The 27,433-nt window shown below is 45.3% G+C and overlaps 1 protein-coding gene across 1 annotated transcript in view; it reads left to right on the top strand.

Annotated features, from left to right (window-relative positions):
* Window positions 1-27,433, top strand: part of LOC147718874 (glycine receptor subunit alpha-4) — a 502,630-nt gene that overhangs the window by 48,352 nt on the left and 426,845 nt on the right. Inside the window, exon 2 of the mRNA XM_086966795.1 lies at window positions 23,282-23,349. Coding sequence (XP_086822921.1) covers window positions 23,282-23,349 — 68 coding nt within the window. The remainder of the gene's footprint in view (window positions 1-23,281; window positions 23,350-27,433) is intronic.

The raw sequence follows: 27,433 nt of genomic DNA, 5'->3' as shown, positions 1-27,433 counted from the left end.
AACTTGTGGCTGAGGCAAGAGGTCACAAAGGAAAGGTGAAAGGATGTTGGTGGTTTGCAAGCTGTTGATGAACATTAAAATGCCACAGGTGTAGGCCGTGATTATAGCGGCCTAGAAAACTTCTATAGGAGTTTGTGTATTGGGGGTTCGCAACCCCATTCAATTTTGGGAGCACAAAGCTTCCAGAATTTATACAAGAAAAAGGTCAGCAAATGCTGAGACATGAGCATTTCTATGTGGGAAGCAACAAAATCCATATGCTATGCCTCAATTAAAAGGGCAATACTAGGATTAGGGGATACATATTGCACCTGATAAAGTTCTACATTACCTCCTTAGGATTAAATACTGATCTGCACAGGGATCAGGATTACCGTTTAAATGATAGCTGCAGTTTTCCAAACTTACCCAAATTTAATGTGCGAAAAGTTATGAAAAAAGGCAAAGCTTGCAAAATTTGTTGTGCACATGTTATTCCTGATTTGATAGCAAACTCTGAGTAATAGGTATATGCTACACCCAGTAAATACTTCACTTCAGGCCAATTGTATTTGTCGGTTGTGGTAAATACACAACCCTATTCTGCCCAACTTGCAATTGAGGTCAAAGTCCAAATCCATGAGTGTTAGATCTGGGAGCCTTTGTTGTGGTCTTCTCCAAAACCTTTTGCCTCATCACCTCCTGTTTGCTGAAATTTGATGTTGTTGGCTTTAGATCTCTGTGCACGTTACCACTGCTAACCAGTGCTAAAGTGTTTGTGCTTAAAATGGTAAAATTGGCCTACATTTTGTTTGCACATTTAATTTACTTATAATCCCTAGTAAAATGGTACAACATGTACCTAGAGCCTGTAAATTAAGTGCTACTAGTGGGTCTACAGTAATTACCGTGCCTCTCAAGTAGCCCTTTAAAACATGTCTCAGGTCTGCTATTCCAGGCTGATTGCAGTTTTAAACTGCCAATTCAACCTGGCAAAATCAACTTTTTGCCAGGTCTAAGCCTCCTTTTTTAATACATATAATCCACCCCTAAGTTAAGCCTTAAATGGCTCACAGGGAGGGTATAATGTACTTAAAAAGTTTGATATGTTCTTTTAAGTTTTACACTTCCTGGCAGTGAAAAACCCTGAAATTAGTTTTTTTCACTGTGAGGCATACCTCTCATGTGGGATAACATTTGGTTACCTTATTACATGTAATATTTGCAAACCTTTGATTGGGAACAGGGATAAATTTCATGATTGGTCTCTAAAGAATGGTAATTTTAAATCCTCCTTAATGGTTAAGCCAAATTTTAAGTCACAATTCTGAAAATGCCATGTTTAGAAAAGTTGGCAATTTCTTTTTGTCCTAACCATTTGGTGCCTGCAGCCTTTATCCTGCATCACATTACTGAGTATAGTGACAGTTTACCTTTATGTATTCCTCCAAGACAGTGAGAGAATAGAGAACTATGTATTGGCAGAGTGGGCCATCCTGCCAGGATGGGAGGGGCGGAGCTGTTCACTGTCCCATTTACATTTTTAAGGGACTTCCTCCAGCACACCTGCAAAAAAGTTGACACCAGTCTTTGTCTCTCTAGACCTTTTGGAGCCTGGGCAGGTGAGGAAGGAGATTTCCAGCACCAGATGTTGGGAGACATGTAGAGTGTCTTCCATTTCAAAGGCGGGCACCAGGTATAAATATTGGAGCCTCAGACTCTTTGGTTCACTCATGAGCCGGCAGAAGACCCCCATATGGGCTACCCTGCATTTCATAGGACTTCTCTGCTGCTTGAGTTCTGATTTGTACCTCAGAGGACTACCCTGCTGCTATCAGAGGATTGTCCTGCTGATTGAAGCCTGTCTTGTACCCTCAGAGGACTGTTCTGCTGCCTAAGGGCTGCCTTGCAGCTTGATCATATGACTACCAGAGTGACTAGTTGGCTGGCTCCCTGTGTCATGTGTAGGGACACAATGGCTCCAACAACGATGAGCCCTGCACCTACACCCTGCCTGAAGGGAGTCCTGCCCTCCAAGTGGTACCCCACCAGTTCTGGATCCTTGGAAGTGGTGTTAAAGTTGCCCAAACTACCAAAGTTCAAAACTCGAGCCTTAAAATATTTTCAACAGAAAGTGACATGAAAATCGACAGGAGACTGAGAACTACCTGCTTGCCAATCGGCCCAAGGTGCATTGTGGTTGACCTGAATTTTCGGTAGCTTCCTCTACGTTTTTCTCTGCAGCAGCAAATTCTCTCGCAACTAAATGCCGGCAGCTGGCACTTTGATCTATTAGGCGCTAGTTTTTACTTAAAACTTAAAGAAAATGGGTATCAAAGTATGCATTACATCTTTCTCTCATTTTCTAAATTGGTGTGGCATTTTTGTTATGTTGTGTTTTCATTTGATAACTGTTGTGCTGAATAAATTCTTTAGGCATTGGGGCATATTATCAAGTCCCTATTGCCACCACTACTTCACTTTTTGTGATGTTGTGGTGGCGATAGGGTCAGCACCCTATTATTAAGGCAGCGTTAAGCCTTTTAACATGGCTTAAAGCCTTGTGAAGTGGCTTAACGCTGCCTTGGTAATAGGGCCCCTTTCACTCTAAACTTAATGTGAAAGGGGGCATGCAGTGGGTGTTGCGGTGGATGTTTCACCGCAACACCCATTGAAGTTGACGCTGCCACCTATTATCAAGTTTGAAGAAAAATCCTGGTCTTAAGGTGGCGAAGCGAGGAGAATTGCTTTATTTCTCTTTATTTTTCCATTTTCCATGTGTGCTGCCTTGTGTAACACACATGGAAAAAGAAAAATGCCATGGTTTGTTCATGTACAGGAAAGTGTTCCTTCATGTACATGAACAAACCGTTTTTCAAAATGCCGTTTTGTAACTTCCATACGTGCTTCATGAAGCAGCACACATGAAAGTTACAAAATGACATTTTAGGTTTGTTTATGTGCAGGAAGGAACTCTTTCCTACACATAAACAAACCTCCCTGCTCGCAGAAACCCTTGCACTCTGATGCAAGGGTGCCTGCGCTGGCGCTAATTCATGTAACTTAGTGTCATCACAGGGGGAAACGCCAGGCTGCACCACTTCCTTGTTAATATGGTACAGCCTGGCGTTTTCGGCGTTGAGAGACGTTAAGCCAAAATGGATACCGCCTCTCTCCGCCACTTCCTTGGTAATATGCCCCATTGTCTCTAAGTTACGTCTGACTGCTTTTGAGCCCAGCTGTCAGTGGGTTAAGTACAAGTTAATTTAGTGGCTTTTGTGGTTCACCCTGGCACGGATTGTGGTTGCTGCTTGACAAGGATCTTCAACCCCCTCAATCAAAAGCCCAATTTCCTACAATGACTATGGTGATTTATTAGGTGTGATAATTATTACATTCACTTTCAGCCCACTTAAATTTTGGCCTTATTTTTCCAGCTTATTTTGACCACCAGTTTTGCTGGAATAGAAGAGCATTTATTAACTGTTACCATGGGTAGTGGGTTGATTGACCAAATAGCTGTAAACATAGTCAGGCATTATTGGGGATATTATTGCTGCAAAAACATTGCTACTTAGGCACATAGTCTAGTATTAATATCAAGCTAGGGTTTTGATGATAGTTTTTTGATATAATTTATTGATTCTGGTAATATTCCAATGCCACCATCAATGCTTAATCAGTAATAATCCATGCTCCCACTTTGTTAACAAGACTTATGTTACAGTTTCTAGGTCAGATAATCTTCCTGTTTTCTTGAGCCTTCAAGAGTAAATTCCTTAGGGTATTCCAGAATTTGTATTTGGAGATCTGTTGAACATTATTTATGATTATATATAGGGTGTTTATCTTTAATGCTCTTTCCCTTTACCAGGAATATTGTAAATATGGATCTTGAGGATCTAAAATAAGCTTCATGGTTGTTTGATTTAGAGCACCACTTCATTAAATGAGCTCTTATCATTGAAGATATCTGCTGTTGTCTTGGTTGCTTAAGCCTATCTATTCCCATGGTTTTATCCTCTGAAACATGAGTGACAGTTTCATTGGTAGTTATGCTGTGGTATATAGAAATAAGTGGTAGCTTAATAATCTTTCTTTTCTTTTGGTAGGATTTTGTTAAGGCATTTTGAGGTGTGTGGTTGGTCTTAAACCTTTCCTTTGAAAATACACAGGCTGATCTACTCTTGTCCTCTTAATAATCCACTTACCTATCTTATTTTGCAAAGGCTATCAGCTCTCCTGGCTCCATATAGTAATTTTCAAGCTCTCCATTTTGTGAGTAAGCTCTGACATGAACATGGCAGATCCTTCTGCCCTGTCATTAATGTCAGCGTGAATAGGGCCACTGTTATGCCTTGTGATTTCAACTATCTACAGTAACATTTATAGTCTGATCTTTACTCACTGAGATGATGGTTACATCACTGAGGGAAATTCAGTCCACTTCCAACGACCTTCCAGGGGCTGTACTATCTTTGATTCCACACCTACACATTTGAGAGTGGATCAAATTCTCATATTTCTCCTCCTAAAGATTGCTGAGAAGGACCACTTAACGATTGCTGAAAAGGATTGGGCGCTGGGTGCTTTACTAATTTCCCCCAGTTCACATATAAGATAGTACTTCTGGTGGTATTCACATATTTTACAGTCATTTTTTGTGTCATCCCTTCATTAGGGCTATTGGCTCGAGGTTTTACAGACTGGATGACTATCAACAGTGAGATCACTCACTCTCTCCTGAGAAGATTTATGTTGCAAAGTTGAACTATTTAGTGAAGAAATACTATTACCTCCTCCTCGCTACCTCATTCCAGTCCTTATATCATGAGATGTGCCCATACCCTGGAGACAATCACCCCTCTGACTACCTAAAATAAAATATGTAAAGTCCTCCCCTTCAAGGTGTGCCTTTGCACTGTTGCATGACCCAGCCCAGGAGATGGGCACATGTGTCATCATGGTGTGATATAGTGCGCTGATTGTTTTTCTTCTGGGGTCAACCACCTCTCTCTGCTACACTTGGTGTTTTTGTGTTGCTCTCTGGTTCCCCTGATCGTTTCAGTTAGGGTTGGCACCACACTTCATTACTGGAGGGGTTGGTTCTGCATTCTTGCTTGCGTTTTGGTCCACTCCACTTTATTTTTGATAGGGTTTTGGGTGTGGTCAGTCTTACTTTTCTCACCTCACTATATGGCTACTGTGAAGGGGGTTGCATTTTATTCAAGGCTAGTACCTCTGCCTTCTTTTGAATGGGTTCCTGTGCCTCTTCATTGCATTTGAGTGTGCATCTCTTGCTTCCCATAGGATTTGGAACCTGTGGTTGCTGGTCACATTCTTCTTGCCCTGGGGTCCTTTTAGGGTTTTTACCTCAACCTGCCCCTCGGCCTGAGTTTTATGTTCCTTTCTTGGTACTAAAGGAGTTGTGCCACTCTTAACTTCATTTTCGTTTTTGGTTATTCTAATGGAGCTTCTGTTCTTAGTGGATTTTGCCCCATCCTGGTCATTTGTCATATAGTTTGGTGGTGGGCCATTTACTTCTTGTTGGGACTTGACTTTACTGGAGGGGAGTGCTTTTGTTCTGTTATGATTCTGTCCCTCTTTGTTGGCTGGCTGACCTTGTTTTCACCTTGGCAGTTTTTCGATCTGGGGTATTTCCTCCCCACACAGGCATGCTTGACATGTTGCTGCCTACTTCGGTCGCCCTAAGTGTCTTAATCAGCACTTTGTGTCACTCGGCTGGTGGGTTGATTCTCAGTGTCCCTATTTAATCTCTGAAAATCTGTGGAAGAGGATTATTATCGATGAGTTTGGGTGCTTGTATCTTTTCCCTTGTTGTTAGCTTGCTCCCTTTATGTATTACTTCTTTTTCTGCTGGTCTTTGAGTGTGGGTCTTTGGCCCTTTTAATGCTCTAGGGGGATTCTGGCTTTTTACTGGCCTACCTCTTTTTCTCTTTGATGCTCGCCTCAGGGTGCATAGGATGACATGGATTGTCTTGGCCTTTTTCGTCTTGTTCCAGTAACACCTCTGATCCCTCCACCCCATCAAAGGATTGTGTGCTCTGACCTGCTCATTCTGGGGGTTTGTCCACTACTAGGCTACCCCTTGCTCCTGCATCATCCAGGACTAGTAGTTTTTGTGCCTTTTTAATGGTCCTGTCCTTCCAAGACTGCAGTGTGTGCTTGTTCTTTTCTGCTGCTTCACTATGCGTATTATAATGTGTTCTCTTTCTTGGGCCTTTAGTGGCACCCCTGGGGTTCTACAGTCCTGGCTGCCATATGGGGCTTCAAGCCTATGGCATAAGATGCCCTAGAAGTTCTATTTCTGGTTGCTGCAGCCTTTTTAGTTGAAGTTGTGGGCTCAGGATTCTGGTGGTTCCTATCCCTGTGCTCCTTGGTGGCGTGGGAGCTGGATCTTCTCTGGGATTGCTTTGCCTACTTTTGCATGCCTTCTTGGTGGGGACTTTGCCTTTCTCTCTTACATGCTTTTTCTGGGAAGGGTCCAGTATGTTAAGAAAGTACTTGTTTGTGCTGCAGGAACACAGTGAAACCCATATGACGAGCCAATCCCACCTATGAATTGTGATTACTGAGTACCACATGGGTTTAACTATAGATCTTTGGGAGGGCATACGAAATGAGTAGAAAAGACACTGAATTCATCACAGTGGGAGGATTTGTCCTGGTTAGGGTTTCTCTGTTTATTACTCAGGCTCCTTTGTCATTGACAAACATCAATCACTACTACCCTTTCCACAGATCAATATCCTCAGTACGTTTTCTCTTGAAGCACCGCTGATACATATACCAGCTATCCCCACTGGACTTTCTTCAGTCTTACTGCTTTCTTTTCATGTGCATTAACATACTTGATGTGTATGTAGCTTGAAATTAAAGATATGAAAATATAAGCTTCCTTGGGAATCTGTACAAAAAGCATTCACCCCCAATACTTGTTAATGTTTTCTTCCATCTCAGACTTCCCACTATATGTTACTGAAAGAGAAAGAGTAGACACTGTTTCATGCTTGATTTATAGTCGTTTGGTTCACTTCAACTTGATAAAACACAATTTCACAAACACTTTTATGGGGCATTCACATGCAGTTCCTGCCTTTCAGTGTCTTACACAATGAGTCTTTGGACTTGCAATTATCTAACTTCTCTAATGTGCTACCATTCAAAAGATATACTCATCCATATGCCTTGTTGATGAATAAACTCTCCAATACTGTACCTGTAAAGGTTGTTGGAGAGGTCTCTTTTGTCCTTCCTGAAAAGAGGTGTGTGATCCCATCCTAATTGCTGTGTTGTCGGGCAACAGCAAACCCAGACCCCTGGTGTCTCTCGCTGCCATTGGTGAAGAGCAAGGTATATTTCTAGCCTTTTGTACAGATGCCTCACCCAAGATGGTCACATGGGAAGAACTTGTCCCGCAAGAACTGGAGTGAGACAGTCTTCCTTCTGTTTTTAAACATTCTACAAAAGAAGTTGAAGTAAAGGTACTTGTAAATGCCAAGTATGGGATTTATCACTGTGCCCAGTGAGCTGCAAAGTGTGCATATTGAGAGGATGGCTCTTCAAGATCGACCTCGCATCCTGAGAGATTGTGAGCATGGTGGCAGCCTCTACATATTGAGCCCCAGCTTAGGGCCATGTTTTGTGTATGTACTAAGCATATCATCTAGCCTATTCCAGCTAATTATTATCAACACCCCTCCGGCCCTGGATTCCTACCAATCCCTGACAAGATCACATACTTTGCCAGGTTTTCCCAGTTGGGCACCAGGTAGGGCTGTATCAACTCTTGGCTGGTTGGTTCCTTGCTTCCTTTTCTCCAGTGATTCTTAACCCCCACTTGCCTTGTATTATCGATGGCCGGGATTGTCTGGTAGGCTCACATTTGTACATGGCATGCATATATTTCATCTTCTGGGCTTGGTATTAATTATTTTACTCTGGCCTGCCTGTTACTTTGAGCGGAGTCTTCACCTTCTGTGTGTCGGGCACTGCGTGCTGCCTTATTGGTGACCGTTGGCCCTGGTTCTTGCTTTACCTTTGGTTTGCCTTTGTTAGAACCAATGTACTCTTGTGCCCTGTTCTGGTAATGGCATAATGCCTGCTTGTTGCCTTTGCCCTGTTAATTCAAGGGTATTTGAGGTTCAGTTTGTTTTGAGGGTCCTTGTCTCCTGTCTTGAACATGTGCATTCTCATTTGACACCACTGTTCCTTCCTCCCCACCGTGTTGGGGTTTAATGACATTCTCGTCTGTCGGCTCCCATTTATGCATGATTTTGCAAGTGCCTGCTATGATAGAGGGAGTTCCTGCCGGTGTTTTTGGTCCTTTCTCGGTGGTAGCCTGAATCGCTACTTGTGAGTTAGTGCTACTCCATTTGGCTTTCTTGTTGCCTCTTGTGGGTCGTGTTGCGGTTATTTCCTAATGTTTGCTGGCCCCCGCTCTTTTGTCCCATCTGCCTTTTGTGCTTAAGGTGCTTGTTGCCTTGTTGATACAGATATTTTTGGCTTTGTTGACCTTCAGGGTTTAGTCCTTCCTACTTTGTGTCTGGGCTTTTCCCTTTCTGACTGGCTACCTTGGTAGCGCTCAATGTTGGGCCTTCGTGCTTTGGTATGTCTTCATATATAAGGAAAAAGGTACCCCATGACTCCAGGGCCAGACTGGCTGTAGCGGGCACCATGTGTTTTCCGGTGGGCTAGTTTTGAACTGGTGGGAGGCATTTTTGGTACAGGGGGCCGGTTTTGCAACAGTGCTGCAATATTGATCCCCTGTACCAAAAGCAGCAGCTATGTTTTCCACCAGCCCCCCATGCCGGTTAGGCTTAATTGCCAGGGCCAGTTTGCATTTTCAGTCTGGCCCTGCCTGCCTCACATTATAAGGATATTGCAAGTCACTGGGTAGTTCCATTACCATAAAGTAGAACGAGGCCAAAGGCTGAGTTCCTTTAAAAGGTTATGGTATGCTGGCGTGACTTGCAATATCCTTATTTTTTTTTTTTTTGGTAGACCTTTATTACAAAGAATACAAGTACACGGAAATCAGCCTACAACCCATTGGTAGGGACGCCGCAATCAATTTGGCAGCAACAAAAGGAAGCACATAGTTAGTCACAGTGAACGGTACATAGTGGTATCAGGAAGGCAGTCTCTTTCCGCTCTCCAGGTGTCACTTGCATCTTACAATAACATTGTACACAGGAAATATGGTCTCATTTTATGCTTTATACAGTTAACAATGCAATACCCCAACTTCCCACCTCCCCACACCCCATGAGTCAGGTTCTGATAACTGTACACAGTGCTTCAGATTTCAGAGCTAGCACCAAACAACATTCAGCCATTGAGGACATCAAGGAAACACATCTCAAATGTTCTTAATTATTGACAAATGCTCCCCGAGCCCGGCGGCAGCATACATCCAACCTGCCCTTACATCTCCACTGGTGAGTAGCTGAAGACAGTCTGTGAATCGGAGAGATCGCAACACGCATCCAGCACTTCTCTGTAGTGAACCCCCCCCACACCGAATTACCCCAAGCCTCCCTCCCCTACCAGGGAGCCATCAGTCATACTGCTAGAGCTTCCGTCCGCATCCAAAGAAAGCATATACGCCATAAACGGGCCCCAAATATCGCGTGGGCGCGAATTCGCGGGGAGCCCCTCGTGGTAGCATACCAGTTGATCCCTGCAATACGCCATATCCTGCAGCCACAATCGTACCTCTGGTGCACGCCTCCCTCCCCAGGCCATAGCCACTCTACGTTTAGCAATCTGTAATGAAAATAGTATCAATCTTCTCACACTTGCAGGCACTCCAGATGCCATGCCCAACAGGCATAAGCGGATATCTAGCATAACCTCAACCGACGTCATTATAGAGAGGGCATCTGTCACAGCGACCCAAAAAGCATACACACGCGCACAGCCCCAGGCCAGGTGTACAAAGTCCGCCCCATCTGCCCCACATCTAACACACTGAGATGTCTCTCGAAGACCAAACCTCGCCAGCTGTACTGGGGTGTAGTACCATTGATGCAGAAGCTTATAGTGTATGAGACGAAAGTTGCCGTTGGCTACAAAACTCCCAGTCATGGAGCAACATTCCGCCCATTCATCATCCGTTAGCGGGTCAGGCAAGCACGCATCCCACCTAGACTTTGCGTTCACTGCACCCCCCCCCCTCATCCTCCTGCGAGGCTTTATAGATTCTGGAGAGCAGCTTACTTTTATCCGGCACGGTGTTCAGTAACTGCAGAGCACCCAGCGATAGCGGTTCATTCGGATACAGAGGATATAAGGTGCGAATAGCAGCTCGGAGCCGGGCATATATAAACGTGGACATAACCACGTTCGGGGAACGATCCGTCATATCCCGCAGTGAGAGAAAGGATGCACCTGGATAAAGGTCCCCTACCGTGTTGAGGCCTACCCCCTGAAGGAGCTGTAAAGCCCCAAGCTCACTGGAGACCGAGATGCACGTGTGGTACAGCAGTGGCATATCTGGGGCGTATAGTGGCAGCCGGTCCGCCCGCCTACCCAGTTCTTGCCAGGCGTTAGCGGTGGATCGCACCGTGCCTACCTCCCCTTCTCAAACACAGAGTGCGAGTTAACAATCATTGCTTTCAATGGAATAAGTAGAACCTTACTGGCCTCAAGCGCCACATGCGGCGTGTACGGCGGGGCTGATATCCAATAAGCGGCGAACTGCGCCTGAGCGCATAGGTAGTAAAGCTTCATATCCGGGATGGCGAAGCCCCCCAAAGCATATGGCTTAGTAAGTACGTCCCATTTCACTCTTGGTTTCTTACCGGCCCACACCAATGTTATCAGTAAAGACTGTAATCGAGCAAAAAAATACGATTTAAGCGGGATAGAAATATTAACAAAAAAATATAAAAACTTCGGCAGTATAACCATTTTAATGAGAGATACCCGGTCAGCAAATGTAAGCGGGAGGCGAATCCAGCGCGCCTCCTGATCTTCAAGCTTAGCAATAGCCACGCCATAATTAGCCCTAATAACTTCCTGACTGTCTCGGTGCACCAAGATACCAAGGTAGCGTACCGGTTCCTCGGCCCATTCCAAGGGGAATTCCAGTGGGAAGGGAACCGCAGTGTCCGTGAGTGGCAAGATAACAGATTTTTCCCAATTGATGGAGAGCCCTGAGTGATGGCCAAACCGAATAAACTCGCGCAGCATAGGCTCTAGATACCTCACTGGCTTCCTCACATACAGGACCATAACATCGGCGTACATGGACACCGCCAGGGACCTAAGAGGAAACTTCAGGGCAGCGTCCGCATATCGCTGCCGTAGGACACATGCTAGGGGTTCCATCACAAGAGCGAATAGTAAAGACGATAATGGACAGCCCTGCCTAGTCCCTCGTCACACAGGAAATGGAGCCGAGACATGGCCATTCACCCGAACCCGCGCAACTGGATTTGTGTATGATAAAGTCACCAGGGACGTAAAGAAAAACGGCACCCCCATACGATGAAGTATCGCTATCATGTAACGCCATGCGACCGAGTCGAAGGCTTTTGCCGCGTCTAGCATGACAGCCACCGCAGCCAGGTCCGGTTTAAGAAGATGTAGTACCGCAAAGAGAGCTCTCAAATTGTTAGTGGTAGATCGGAGGGGAATAAAGCCAGACTGGTATGGCAAGACCATGGCCGGGAGGAGCAGACGCAATCTGGTCGCCAACACTTTCGATATAATTTTAACATCAGTGTTCATAAGGGACAATGGCCGGTACGATTCGCATTTGTTCGGAGGTTTACCCGGCTTTGGAAGAGCAACCATCAGTGCCTCTCTCATTGTGGGCGGGAACTGACCCTGTTCCACCGCCTCCTCCAGAACCATCGCCAGATGCGGGAGCAATAGATCCACATATTCCTTATAAAATTCTGACGGCAACCCAGAATCCGCTGCCTTGCCATTTGGTAAGGATGCAATTGCATCCCGAAACTCCCCCTCCGTAATATGGTGCATAAGAAACTCCTGTTGACCCCTTGAGAGCCAGACCAGCGCGATATCTTCAAGATATTGTGCAATCTCATCCTCCTCCGCCGTCTCCTTATATCCATACATTTGTTCATAGTACTTGGTAAAGCATTGCAGAATGTCAGTCGCTTTAGTGACAGTGGTATCCCCGTCCTCTATCTCCTGTACCGCACAATGCCTAGCCCAAGGTTCCTTAATACGATCCGCCAAACCCCGCCCTGGCCGTCCCCCCTCACCATAATAGCGTGCTCTGGTGGGTTTGGACAGAAATGCTACCTCCTGGTCTGCCAAATCATTATACTCAGTGGCCTTCACACGAATAGCAGCCAACAAAGTCTCCTCCGGGCATTCTTCCAGCTGCCTTTCCAACATCATCAATTCGCCCTCCAACCTGGTCATCGTGTCTCTCAAGGACTTAAGCACACTCGATTGCAGGCCTATACATGCTCCCCTCACCGTAACCTTGAAGGCCTCCCACACCGTGCACATACTGTCAACAGACCCAACATTCTTGTCAAAAAACTCCTCAATAACCGTCCTCAAACGCTCACGCAATACCAAGTCATTCAGAGTGCCCAGTGGGAGCCTCCAGGTAAAAGGGGCTGGCACATGCGACGGCATTCCTACCTCCATGCACACTGGCGCATGATCAGAAAGCGTTCGGGGAAGATGCCCAACATTTACCACCCATCCGCTGACATCTCGGGTCACCAACCAATAATCCAGCCTGGACCACGTGTCATGAGCTGATGTGTAACACGTGCCCTCCCTCCGCCCAGGATGTTTCAACCGCCACACATCCACCATTCCAAGCCCTCCCATGCCATCCAACACCGCGTCAGCCGCTCTCTTTCGCACAGAGGGTCTATCCTGTTTCCTGTCCAAGACTCCATCCAAAGTGACATTCAAATCTTCCCCACAGATTATAGCCGAAGGGGGCAGCAGGTATACCCTGTTCCATAGATGGACAAAGAAATCGGGGTCGTCAGCATTGGGGCCATAGACATTTATGAGCGTAACCAGAGTACCACACAGCCTACCATGCAAAATAATATATCGACCGTCCTCATCTATTTCCTCATGTATTGAGACAAATGGCACATTTTTCTTGATCAAAATCATGACACCCCGTGCATATGCTGAATAACTCGAGGCTAGCCGAGTACCAGCCCACTGTTTCGCCACAGTTTCAGCCGCCCTCCCCCGTAGGTGAGTCTCCTGTATGAAAGCCACGTGGGCGCCATGCCTGTTCAGGAAGGCTAGCATCTGTCTAGTTTTCCGTGGACGATTCAACCCCCTCACTTTCCAGGTAATGCAAGTCAGCTTACGCCCCCTGTTCATGGATCCAGAACCCAAGTACATCCTGTGAGCATTTGAAGAGGTGCAGTGCCCCGCATATAGTGCATAGCAGAAGAAAAGCAAGTGCAACACAGACAGCAGGTGCCGCCGCCCAATTATCATCTCCCAACAACCAAACGTGACTCAGTTTCATTCCCGCCCAGTCCAACCCCAAATCAGAACACAGTCCACAAATCGCCCTGACCCTCAAGACCCGAAAACCCAACATCCCCCCACCACCCACTTCAGCACCCCAAACCTGCCAAAGCTGTCCCCTCCCCCATAGACCCCAAAACCCCAACCAGACAACCATTAATGTGTGGGGATCTCCCTTATATCGGGGGCGCAGAGTCGCCCAGCTCTTGCTAGCGAACTAACGAAGAGCAGACCGGGAAATATGTGTGTATCCCACCTCTCCCACCCCAGCCCTTCAGTAGCCAAAAGAGTCAAAAATGCAATGTATAACAACCCTCAGCTATCGGCAGAAGGAGAGCCTCAATAGCACCGCCCTCCCCCCACAGCCCATGATAGAAAAAAACTGTGCCTCAAGACAGCGTCCGACAACCCTCGGAGAGTCCAGCTGCGGACTTATCAGTACAATACAGACCCACCCTGTCGCAGACATTCCCCAGCACAAAATGGCCCATGAGACCTGAGCTATTTGCAATGCAACAGAATAAACGCGCAATCATCAAGTCTCAATAAACTCAGCACAGTGAATAGCCAAAAGGTGCCCGCTGATAAAGAAAAGTTTAGTGTGAGCAGTTTTTTTGCATGTCGAGGTTAGGCCTGCCCAGCATCAGGAAGCCGAGCAACGGTCCGTGATCGTCCGCCATTTGCTAAAACCAACCGTGGGTTCACTTAAGCCACCTCCTCCTGCAAAGCATCCTCGCCGTCCTGCGCCATGTTGGAATCTCTTTTACGTTTTTTCTGTTTTTTGGCGTAGTCCATGGCCGCCTTAGGGGAGGCAAAGATTTTGTTATCTGAGGGAGGCCCAATCTGAAGTCTCGCCGGATACAGCATGGCGTAAGGGACATTTTCGGCGCGAAGAAGCTGTTTTACTGAAGCGAATTCCTTACGCGCTGTTTGCACCGCAACTGTGAAATCTGGATAGAATTCCAGTTTGTTACCCTGATACTCCACAGTCCCTTTTTCCCGGGCAAGGCGCAAGATAACATCCCGGTCTCTATAGTTGAGAATACGGGCGATGACAGGGCGAGGCTGCGCCCCTGGCACCGGCCTCTTCGCCAAGGAGCGGTGCGCGCGTTCCACTATAAATACTCTCGATAGTTGGTCAGCCCCGAAAATATCCACCAGCATACGCTCCATAAAGTCCTCCATTTTGCCCACATTCGTTGATTCCGGCAGGCCCGCGACGCGGATGTTATTGCGTCTGGACCTCCCTTCCAACTCCTCATTCTTAGCCTGAATGACCGCTAAAACTCGCTCCATATTAAACACTTTCGTGGTCACCGTGGTCAGCCCATCCTCAGTGGCAGATACCCTCTGCTCCACCCCGCCCATGCGTTCATTCTGCCGGTCAAATTGTGTTGCCATGTGGTCCAACCCATGGTTAACCGACTCCATGGTGCCCTCTATAGATTGAAGTGTCTTTTGCATCGCAATCAAAGTGGCCTCCAGGTTAGTGGTGCCACCGACCGCCCCGGGGGGGTCACTGTCCGCAGGACCCTGCGAGGAGGACAGCGCCGTCTTCTTTGCATCAAAGTTCAGCTTGGGCTGGTTACGTTCAGGCCTGCCCATCTCGAGCCTCTAATTTGTGCGACCAACCCGGCAGTTGTACTTCAAGGGTGACTCCCTAGCACTCAACTCTGTGCAGGGCCTCCAATTTATAAGAACCAGTGAGGCCTGAATGTGCCTGGGTCCTCCTGCCGCCTTCAAAATGCAGTCTCCGCTCTAAAATTCAAAGCGCCGACCCACTCCGGCCAGGGCCCTTCTCCCAGTCCGTGCAGCAGCCCAACCAGCAGTCTGTAAGACCGGCAGCACCCCCCACTCGTGTGCTGCGTCCAAAAACTGCTCTCCGATATCCTCACATCCAGAGCAGCCGCCCTGCTTGCTCCCACGCCAGACACGGCTCGCCCAGTGCGGCCTAACGCGGCCTAGTGCCACCTCCGCAGCCCCGGGCTCGCGCAGTACCCCACCGCACTCACCGCACCCAGCAGGGCCGAGCTCCGGGCCTCGAGATCCTCGCTCCTCCGCTCCGCGTCAGGGCCCTCTCTCTCCGCCACCAGCTCTTGCCACCGGCACCTCACCCGTCCTCGCTGAGCAAGGGGTGCGCCGCAGTCCCGCAAGGCCGCCGCCGGCTTCAAACTTTAGTGCCGCCCACTTCCAGAGCCGGCCCCTGTGTAGCACCGCGCTTCCAGGAAAGCCGGTTAGCGTCCTGCTCGGCAGCTGAAAGACACCTCACCGCTCACCACACCGCTGCAGCTGATAATTCCCGTCGGGCTGGGAAGGCGTAGAAGCAGGGATCGTAGGATAAATAAAGGATGTTACACGGTCGTGGCGGAGCCTCACGTATGTGCGGCCATCTTGCCTGGCGCCCTCTAGCGCCCCCCTGCAATATCCTTATCATGTATGCCAGGGGGTATTTTGTACCATATAACACAGGGTCACACCATTACCTTTCCCACAAATCCCTTAAAACCTTGGCACATAGATCTTTCATATGAAAGAGCAAACATGTTTGCTAACATGAAGAATACAAACAAATCCCCCAGAGTGAAATTGAACTCATCAAAAACCTGTTAGATATTTGTTGCAAACAGAAATTAGAAACAGTTCAATACAAGTCATATAAAAAATAAAACAACCTGCAGTAGCTCAAAATATGATTAAACATGCAGAAAGATTCTAGCTTTTCTCTAACTATCTAAGGAGAGCAAAAAATAAACATGTTCTCTCTGCTTAACATTGTAAGCTAGAAAAATAGACCAGAGGAAGAAAAGCAACATTCTGTCTTTTATTGTTTGAAACAGCTGGTTCAATTGTGCTCCCTGACCTGACTCAACTGTAATAACTCATAATAGTAGAGTTCTGACGTATTTACTTTATAATCAGCGACTGGGTGAGTCACAAGCCGCCGATTATAAAGAAATTAAAGACTGACGTTTATACCGGTATTACAGAATCCCATGTATTATAAGGCCCTTAAATCCAACAGTGGCACAACTATGCAGATTTCTTTGGAAATGTTGTTTCTGTAAGTGAAAGATAAGAACATTGGGGGAGTTTCTTACTAAGGGTTGTATGAGTATTTGTGCAGACCTGCACAATATCATGGTACATCTGCAGGCTTTATGTAACTTTGGAGTGCTTTGCATTGCTTTGCTTAGAAAATAAATGGTGTGCCTTTGCACATTGATTTTGATGTGCTCACGTACATTGCAGGTACAAAGCGCAGGCCCGAGCTGGGATGGGAATGGTTTATTCTTTGATTAATGTCTGCTGGGGCACAACCTTCTATGGATCTAAATACACGTGAGACACAGCACTTTGAATGTTTAGTTTGGGTGTCCCCATTTGCAAGCTAGAGATTACTAGCCCTGATGCAATCTGTTTCTTCTATAGCATGTTGATTTGGAATTCAGGAGGTGTCTGCATAGAGGACATTGGTGTAGTCAAGACTGGCTTCATCATGAATCGGTGAAGAGAGCCTGGATCTTTAGTTGAAGGATGGGAGGAATCACAGAATACGTTTTAGGAGGCTGCATTGCTAGCGGGTTGTTTAGACCACTGCAGATTTGGAATCAATGCAGAGGTCACGTCATGGGACATACAGATGTTTGCCTTCTGTCTGGTGGGAAAGAATTTCGCAAATAAAAAGTTACAAGAGGGTGAGAGGTGTCAATTTGCCTCAGAAGTCAAGGACAATGATTTCAGTAATCTGTCCATTAAATCTGAGATTGATCTTTGCCATCCTTACTTTAAAAGGCTTCATAGTTTTACTGGTGGTGGTGATCAGCTTTCCTGCCTGTGAGATAGTACATATGTTTTTGATATGCATGAGTGACATTGTGTGTGGTTAACTTGTTATAGTGTTATAGAGAGTGGGGCTAAGAGTAGATACACTCAGAACTCCACATTTCTTTGTTTTGTGGATTATAGGTCCTTTACCCCCATGTCCAGTTTATCTGTTTTGGACTTTGAGTAGGTTAATATGCACTAAAGACCTGGAATAATGTGTGTTAATTCGTTTCGGGTAATCAGGAGGATGCCATGTTTTTTTTTTATCAACAGTTTCATTTTGCAGGTCGAAGGCATGATTGTATAACATTTTGATGAATCTGTGTACCATATTTATGAGTATGGCTTAGAAGGCAAGGATCTTGATAGTGGCATCACCTAATGTAGAAGTATTGGAGGTTGAGTAAACCTCTTGCAGGCATGGAGATTATTCTACTGTAGATCAGGTGATGATGGATTCAAGTCTGCGACTGAATGCCCTTTCTTTACTGGGCTGGAAGTTATGTTGCCCTCAGTCACCTTGGCCCATCACATCAACATCTGGACTGGGCACTCTCTGGGTTTATCAGACTAGGATAAGCAAATAGTGGATTGCATAACTATGTGGACCATTACAATTGCCTGAAATACACCTCCATAATAATAACCTATTTTCATACATTTCTTTATCTGCCACTTCTGCCACTTGTAAATACTGTGACTAGCAGGTATTACTAATATCCAATGTAATGTTATGCAAGCTGCTAAATTAAGAGGAGTAAAGACAAGGGGCGGGATTTAGAATTTTGTGGACAGTGGCGTAGCACCCAATCCACCAAGTTCATGGTGCAGCTGCTCTATTTAGAGTTAGGAGGATTGTCGTGTTTTTGCCTGGGGTTCCCCGCTCTCTCTGGCAGTGGAAACCTAACACCGACAACTTGATGAACTCGGGTTTTTCATTCTAAGTACATCAGACTGTTAGCCCTATTTAGAGCAGGCTGGCTGATGTATATATTTTTCTGTTCAGGTCCGCTGATGAAAGCCTGGCTATCCAGGAGAGAAAAAAAGAAAAATGACACCGATACCCTAGGAGAAAAATCCCAGGATGTCATAGTCATTTTTGTATTTGTGTTACAGAAACAAACTCCCATTTTGAGAGTTTGTTTTTGTAGACCAAAAAAGTTTAATAAGCGGCCTCATGATACTTAGAGACGTTCAAAGGCTTCATTGTAGCCATGGAGATCTCCACCAAATCGGCAGAGATTTTTAAATGCATCAGAATGTAGCCTGCCAGGACAGCAGAGGTCATTACTCTGCTCCTCTGTCATATGGTGGCCCAACTCTCTATATGGATCCGAAATTGGTTCTGCAGGTAATCAAACTCAGGACATGCAGCTCACTTCAGATTTCAAAAGTATGTGTGAGAGAAAGATTTTAGACAATCCTTGATTTGCAAATATACATACATGGGCCAGTCTACCTTTTGTGAAACCTAGCACCACAATCCAAAATTCTGCAGGTATCATACAGCGGGTCATGAATAGCAGTTAGAAAGCCAGCTCACCCATCCAATCATGAGCAGTACTTTTGAGACCCAGCACCATTCGTCAAGACTGTCTATCTGCCACTCACAATAGACAATGAACTGGATTTAATTGAGTGCCCTATATTCGATCATATCTGCTTTCGGTGTTTAGACCCTTTTGTCTGGCTTTCCGTAGCCAGTAAATAGCTCTATCTGCTTGTGACTCCCCAAACCATTTTGCAATTCAAGAGTCCTGGTGAGTCCAAAAACAGAATGTTTTCCATGGTTTTCCATACAATATATATCTAATGATGTGAGCTTCCACATTTCTTTGAAATGGAAAGCATTAAGTTCTTCCTTGGGCTGTGAAATTAGCAATTTCTTATCGTAGCTAACAATGGTAAGTTTGCTTCATAAACCAGGAGCATCTATATGGTTATTGATTAGTGGTTGAGGGAGTTGAGTGTGGAATTGACAACTGAGAAGGTGATTGATGAAGGGGCTACTGTGATCAGGTTTAAGTGCATAATTAGTGGGGTAGTGTTTGAATGACTGGGACCACTATAAGATGGGCTTTGGCTGACAGCAACGTGCTAGGCTGAAATGTGTAGGTCGTTTAGATTGCAATGTGGTCATTTTATTGAAGGGTGTGGATTAAGGAGAGGGCAAGGTCCATAGGGTTTTCTGTATGGTACGTTAAGAGGAAGATGTAATTGGATGTTCATTGTGTACAAGTCCTTTTTTCAGAGTCTGCACTGACGAGCTTGAGTGTGTTCTGTGTGTGTGTTGAGAGGTTTGGAGGGCTGTTTATTTATTTGTGGATATATAGGGGCGGGATGTGGAATATATGGATGTTGGAAAGTAGAATATTAGTAGTGATAAATAGTGACTTACCACTTAAAAAAGGCCAAAACACAATAAAATGGTCAGTCAGGGTCGCAATAAATTATTCCTTTGCTCAACCTTGGTAGCTGGCAATGAACAGGCAAGGCGTAACTTAAGAATCAGATGTGTAAAGCATTTAAAAACACCAATGCATTTAATGAGTAAGACGCCAAATACACGACTCCAATTTATAAAAATAGGTTATATTTTTATGAACAAATAGACACAAAACAACAAAAATCCAATGTAGGGAACTGGAGATTTGAATTTTTAAAGAACAAACACTGTCTAGTGCTTAAAAAGTATAGTGCCAAATTAGGACACCTAGTCATGCTTGACCAGGAAAAAGTCAAATTTTGAGGCTGACCTTGATGCAGCCCTGGTCGGATAAACTAAGCAGGAGGCCCTTGTCAAAATTTTTAAACCTCATATTTGCATCAACATCGTCAACTTGATTTTCTGTGAGGACCCAGTCAAATCCTGGAAGTCTGGAGCTTTTAGTGGGATAAAACTGAAATCCAGGCAGGGGCGCTGTTGAAGGTTGCCGGCTTGACTCTCGAAGTCGAGTCGGTCACCTAATGGAGCTTTTACCAAAAAGTTCCCAAACTTCACAAAACTTCTGGATCTTCTTCCAGAAGGTCTCCTTCAGGGTTCAAAGTGCCCTTAACACCAATCCAGGGGTCTAGGATTTTTAAGATGGTCCTTGGGATGTTGGGACTACAATTCGCACAATGCACCTGGCCAAATCCTTAAAAGTCCACTAGACACACTTGAGGATGGGTACTTTTAGGTGAGATGATGCAGGCGGGCTCTGATAACCTGTAGCATATAGTGGGTTTACTCCTTAAACCTTTTTGAAGCAATGCATATCTCTTAGCGCTATAGTCCCAAAATGTGCATCAGGTGTGGTTCTCCAGTGTGCAGATCAGGTTTGCAGCAGAGCAGCCCTTCTTCTCCTTTTAGTTCCAGGCAGCAGATCTGAGTTGCTTGGCAACTCTTCAATATGTATGCTGTGTTCCTGGGTGTCAAGCAGTGAGGTACCCCTGACCAATAGAATACAGGGTGACACTAAGGTGTATGACCACTTCCTCCAAAGTGAGACATATTCTTGTCCCAGAAAACACTATTATCTCAAAATAGAATGTGGAGAAATTCTCTCCTTGGAGCTTAGACAAGGCGAAGTGAGCCCACTGGTGTGGCTGGGATTCCCTAACACTCCACTTTCATCCCTCTCCTTAGTCTATTCACAGAGGCTCCTGAGTGGCAGGATGTTGGAGTGAACCTGTGCTATCAAAAGTGTCATTCTCCCTTTGAAGACCAGTTTGGCCAACCCCTCCTCCCTCCTGCTTTCTGCTTCTGCAGGTTCAATTCTCATCCCACTGGAAACCCATTGGATTTCTAGCAGGTTACTTCACACCTCATTAAGACAGCTTGGCTCAGCCTGGCAGAGGCTAGCCAATCAGGAGAGGGTATCGGGAAGTCTGTATTTTGGATTACAGAACAGAAAGTTTAATAACTTCTTTTCTGTGTCAGGTATTATATGTCTAACAGTGGCAAGTTGTTGGAATTATGATTACAATCTTTTTAAGTCTTTATTTGACATTTCTAGCTCGCTCCTGTCAATATTTATACCTAAATAAAATGTTCCTATGTTACCCCATGGAGCTAAATATTTACATTGGGGAAAATTAATTTGGTACTTTTTCCCTCACCGTGACTTATAAAACATCTTTTATAATATCCCTGTTTGCAGTTACATGGCAACCTACCCCTGGGGCACCTATGGGAGACTACAACTTCCTGCCCTATTATAAACTAGGAACTAATAGGTAGTTGGAATTTCTTCTTGCCTTATTATATACTGGGGACTTACAGAGGTCTGTCATTGCTGATTTTAATTATGCCTAAGCAGTAAAATTCCTTAAAGCACAGGCCATGTGTCTGGTAAGCAGAGCTCAGGGCACAGTTGGTATCAGTTACTACCAGTATCAAGCAAAATGGGGGTATCAGGGCAAAAGGGATGATTTTCTCAAAATGGAGAAGGCCACTTTTGATAGCTGTTGATAGCTTGCCTGAGGTGTAAAATGTAAGAAATTAGAATAGATAACATGAAATGAATTTGAATATCTCAAACAGGTAGCATGACACATTGCCAAATTCACAGAATCCTCTTACACTGAGAGAGGGTGAAGAAAAAAGTATTTATTAGCTAAACCAGGTGACCCCTCTTAAGGATAATTCACTAGAAAGGACAGTGACCATAACCCACCGAAGGTTCATGCTTTATCAACACAGTCCTCAAAGGCTGCCTCAATGGCCTCTCCTTTGAGCGACATCTTGAGAGGGTACACAATGCTGAATGCCTCCCTTATGGTGGGATGAACGGGGATTACTTAAATTAAAAATGAGCTAGGGAAGGTGTGTTTTGCAAATCCTTTATCCATTAACTTTCCTCCCAATAATAAAATATTGCACTAAAATGAATTAACGATGAGTAGAATTTTCCAAATTAACATGCATATATGCGGTTAGGATCCCAGCTGTAATATTCAAGCAATCATAAATCCCCTTTACTATATCTATAAACATTTAATCTAATTTGATCCGCCTCCCACCTTGGAGGTCTCCCAGCAGCCTCTTAGAAGGCAGTGGCTGCTCAGCCAGTCCAGGCGCTGACCTGTTGGGAGAGCAGCGTCTGGATTGGTCTGAGCGGCCTGCTCTGCCGCTCAGACACTGCCTGTAAACCTGAGGCATTTCTCCAACTAAGCTGTGAACACCGCCGTGCTCACAGCAGGATTGGAGAAATAGAAGTGTGCATGGTATGTTTGCACAGCCTAGGAAGGCCGGCCAAACATACATGCACACTTCTAAGTTCCACCACTTGCCTGTCATGGCCTGGCCACATAAAATGATAATGTTTCATTATAATTTTTTTCTTTGACTGGCAGGGACGAGTGGGGCGACAAAGTGACCGGAAGTTTACATTTTACATTATTTTTGCTGAGCAGAATGCATTTCTAAATTTGACTTTCAAAGAAAGCTGTGTCTTCTGTCTGGGGAGTTCTGCATGTTGTGGTAACTGTTTAGCTCAAGTGGGTGGAGATCTATGTGATGGGAGGTGCACAGAGCTTGCTTCTTTTCTCCTCTTCTCTCAGTTCTCTTCTATTCTCGTCTCGTCTCCTCTTCTGTTCCTGCTACTATTTCCTATACACTTGCCCTTTCAACAATTTCAAAAGTTCAAAAGTCTTCCTTCCCTTCCCTTCTGGTCGAGCCACTCCCCTCTCCTTTCTTGTCTTTTAATGCTCAATCTTTCCCCTCTTATCCCTTGTCTTCACTTCTTTCAAACCCTCCTCTCCACTCCCCTTGCTCCCTCTGCCATCTATATGAGAAACAACTACCTCACTTTCATGAATCAGCATTTACCGAAAAACAACATTTTAAATGAAAAAAATGGAAGTCAAGGAGATTTACTGTTTACAGGTGTGTTTTTAATACAGAAGAAAATAATCTCTTTCACAGGTTCTTAATAAATTAATTGTGTTTTCCTATGTTGAATTTGTTGTCTTGCAGGGCCTCCTGTCAATGTCACATGCAACATTTTCATCAACAGTTTTGGGTCGGTGACGGAGACTACGATGGTAGGATTCTTTTAAAAACATTCCTTTCCACAGTTCTTAATAATTTGAAAATTACTGAGATTTGACAACAAATACAAAAGCTGATGTACACAACTTCTCACACTGCACACAGTGCTGTGCTGTATTTACAGATCACACCAGCAATGTGGGTGTTTTTACTCGCAATTTTCTGACAGCTAGTATTTTCATATTATTTTATTTCTAGAATGTGCTTTGAATTAGCAAGATCAGATTAATATTTGAGTAGTTGGACGTAAAGACTTCTGGCGCAAGTCCACACCTGCCCCAGTGCTTAATTTGTGACAAAATGTGTGCCAGGGTCCTCGCCGGTAGGCCACTGCAGCTTTGACTACCCATTACCTTGCCAGCGCTGCCAACGACCGTACCTATGCAGCTATTAACCATAACACTCCTACCTGTGTGATTATTCAGACTAATCCAGGCCCCCCAAAGATATAAGAAAGGCTTGTGTGTCAGGAAATAATTGTTTTTAATGTATATGGCATCAATAAACAGCTGTAGTTGTGCTCATCTCTAAATTACACAGACAGCGCCACTGTGTGGCAGACAGTCATAGTTCAGTGACTCACAATTAGGTGCTGGTGCCTAGAAACTGGAAACAATCTGCTCAAATTAAGCATCCCATAAAATGTGCTTGTCTCCCATTAACAGAAATATTAGCTGTCTTGACCAGAAATACGTTGGCCCTCATTTATGGGGTTTTGGTGTATGGCAGCACAGCAAGTCACCTTTCTATGTTGCCCTACATGAAAGTGAAAGGTCAGGAATGCAATGTATTTATGCAATGCGGTGCATTCCTGCCCTTTCACCCTCCCCTGGCCCCATTTCATCAGACTAGTGCCAATGCAGGCACCATTGCACCATGGAGTAAGGGTGCCTGTGTTGTTGAAAGGATTTTCTTTTGTGCAGAGAAACATAAACAATCCTGAGAGTATTTTTCTCCTCTTTCTATGTGTGCTGCAGAATGCAACACACATAGAAAGAGGAATAAATTAGGAGAAATTAAGGTATTTCTCCTTTTTACACCTCACCTAAGGAGACGTAAGGTTTTGACACATCCAGGTTTACATGGTTTTGTACATCTGGGGAAGGTTCAAAATCCATGGGTGATGTGTGATAATGCCCACTGCGACGCCCATGGAACGCCTCCCTAGTGCAGATTAAGGCAATACAGCGATAAGCTCTGCCTTGCCTTACTCAATATATATGAGGCAATTCAAAGCCACACAAAGCGTCTTTGCGTGGCCTCATAGACAGGATTTCAAGCGGCGTAAGGGGCACATAAATATGCCCCTTATTGTAGCATTTTTTGTTGCAGCAAAGCATATCTTGTCTGTACGAATATATTTTAAAACCTTAGGCGAAGTCATCCATGAGTGATAATAGGACCATTCAATAAATGTGCGGTCATATTTCTACTATTTGCTGGCATTTTTATAAGTCGAGCCAGTTATTGTACAAAACATTGATGAAGGAGAGTAGGAACTCCAGAGGCTCTGACAGGATGTCATATGTGACCCAGATTAAAAAGAGCCTATGAGGGTTACAGCTGTGATTGGAGGCACTGAGAAGCAATTTAACTAAGCAGTGCTTCTTCATACCACCACCGGCAGAGGGTGAACTTCAATTACACACCACATTCTGGATGAAACTGTGTACGGCCTGTGGGACTTCAATGAGCCATAATAAAGCTGCTTGGAGTGGTGTGGCTGAAAAAGGCTAAAGTTAATATTTGGTTTATTGAAATATTACTTGAAACCACCCACAGCTATAAACAAAATGGTTGTCCCACACCAGCTGCTTTTCTCATTATTCCTCATTTTAACTGCACACAATGGTTGCTAGATCTGTATTATCAGTAAAGGAGCAACTAAAGTATTGAATGGCCGAAAGAAGTAGATTGGGAGGGGGACATGGCAACCAGCCAGTTCAAATAGACTGGATCTCAGTCGGGATACCTCTAATTACACAACCTCCATAAAATATGCTTATTATAGCAGGGGCATTATTGATGCAAAACAGGGCTCAGAAAAATTACAAGAGACTACCCGTGCTGCCAACTACTGAGACCAAAAGAAGAAATAATATGAATCAGATGTCTAGGACTTGGGCGAGCAGGAGGTTCACGAAGCAGAGGAACGTAGTTGGTTTGTGAAAGTTGATATGGCTGATCAGGTATTTTGTTCCTTGCTTGTTTATTACTTTGTATGTTTGTATCTGCAAAAAGTTTGAAGAGGGAGAATTTGTGAATGGTGAGCCAATGGAAGCCAAAACTTTCACAAACCAACTACGTTCCTCTGCTTTGTAAACCTCCTGCTCGCCCAAGTCCTAGACATCTGAAGAGTGAGAGCCACAGTTGTGCCTTCATGTAGCTAACTTCTGAAGCCTAGAACAACCTTCTGCGGCAAATCAGAACAGCTAGTTCAGCCTTATAACTCTACAAAAAATTTAAAACATGGCTATTGCTTTGGGCCTCAGTCAGGGCGGCGCCTCATTCTGGGTGCAGGATACCCTCCTGGGCAATATGAATGCCATACACATATTTCTAGCATTACAATAATAACATCACATCACATTTAAACTGTATGTGATGAGTGGGAGACATCTGAAAGTTGTTCTGAGGAGTATGAGGATGTAGAAGCAGGAGGAGGTGATCATGTTAACCTAGCTCAATTTCGGGAGTTGATTGTCGATTATGGTCCCTAGATTCATGGCTTTATCTGAAAGGATGAGTGTAGGTCCTAGTTCTGATAGCCACCAGGCCGAGGACCACAGTGGGGTGTCTTTTCTGAAGAGTCCCTCCTCTGTCTTCTTGGTGTTGAGTTTTAAGCAGTTGGTCTTTATCCATTGTGCAACTTTGGCCATGCAGTTGATAAAAGTTGTTGCATGCAGTCTTTCAGGAAGGAGCTTATCCTTCGCATTCGAGCCTTGAATTCTGATTTTGTGGACGAGATGGATGGAGTGGGAGATGGTTTCCAAAAGACAAAGAGGTCAAAGATGATGAGTGTCATAGAGTCACCCTTGCCCATGATGAGCTGGATGTCATCTGGGGCAGCAGTGAGGCTGGTCTTGTGCTATTGTTCGGCATACATCTAGATTGCGAAGGGTCTAGAAGGAAGTAGTTGCTGAGGTGGTCACCATGACATTCGATGATTCGTTTTTTCAAGACCTTTGCCATGTAGGGTAGAAAGGAGATGGGTCTGTAAGGAGACAGAGACTTCAGGTCCGCTGAAGGTTTTTCCAAAAGAGACAGGATGATGGCATGTTTCCAAATGTCCAAATGTCTGGGAAGATGGCATGGTGAGAGAAATGTTGAGGATACTAGCGAGGGCAGCACAGTTGGGGATGTGTCCTTTGGTGAACATTAAGGGGGTTATTAGGATTGCGGATTTTCTGCATCCTCTGGGCCGGCGGAAGCCACCGCCGGCCCGGAGGATGCGGAAAATCCGCAGCGGACCCACCAAAGACCCACCGCCACATTAGGATGGCTGGTGGGTCCTGGTTTCCGTCCGCAGCTTTTCCGCCGTTGCTGGCTTACAACCGCGGTGGAAAAGCTCTAATATGGTGACGGTGTCTGTCAGACACCGTCCGCCATATTAGGATGGCCTGTTTCAGATGCTTTTCTGCGGCGGGTTTTCCGCCGTGGAAAAGCATGTGTAACTTCACTGCGGGGCCCGTTGCGGGCCCCCTAGGTGAAGGGGGGTGGGGGGTGCACATGGGGGGTACCCATGGTACCCCCTGCATTTGTATGCAGAAAGTGGCAGGCACCGCGCGGTGCCTGCCTCTTTCAGCATACAAATGCAACACCTACATTTTTAACATTGCCGCGGGTGCAGCTTGAAGCCGCACCCGCCGCAATGTTAAAAATAGAGGATGTGACGGTCACATCCTAATTGCACAGGAGGGAACTCCGCATGCCATGCGGAGGTTCCCTCCTGCTCTGGGATCCTAATGAGGCCCTGAGTGTGGACAAGGGTCCAATGAGGCTTCTGAGTGGATGTTTAATATCATCTTAAAGGAAAGTAGGTGCTTGATTTACCACTTAGCAGCCAGCCAGCCATTC

Source organism: Lissotriton vulgaris, chromosome 4_1, assembly GCF_964263255.1.
Source record: "Lissotriton vulgaris chromosome 4_1, aLisVul1.2, whole genome shotgun sequence".
NCBI classification, from domain to species: Eukaryota; Metazoa; Chordata; class Amphibia; order Caudata; family Salamandridae; genus Lissotriton; species Lissotriton vulgaris.
Note: the sequence above shows the minus strand (reverse complement) of the source record. Positions and strands in the feature narration are given on the sequence as shown.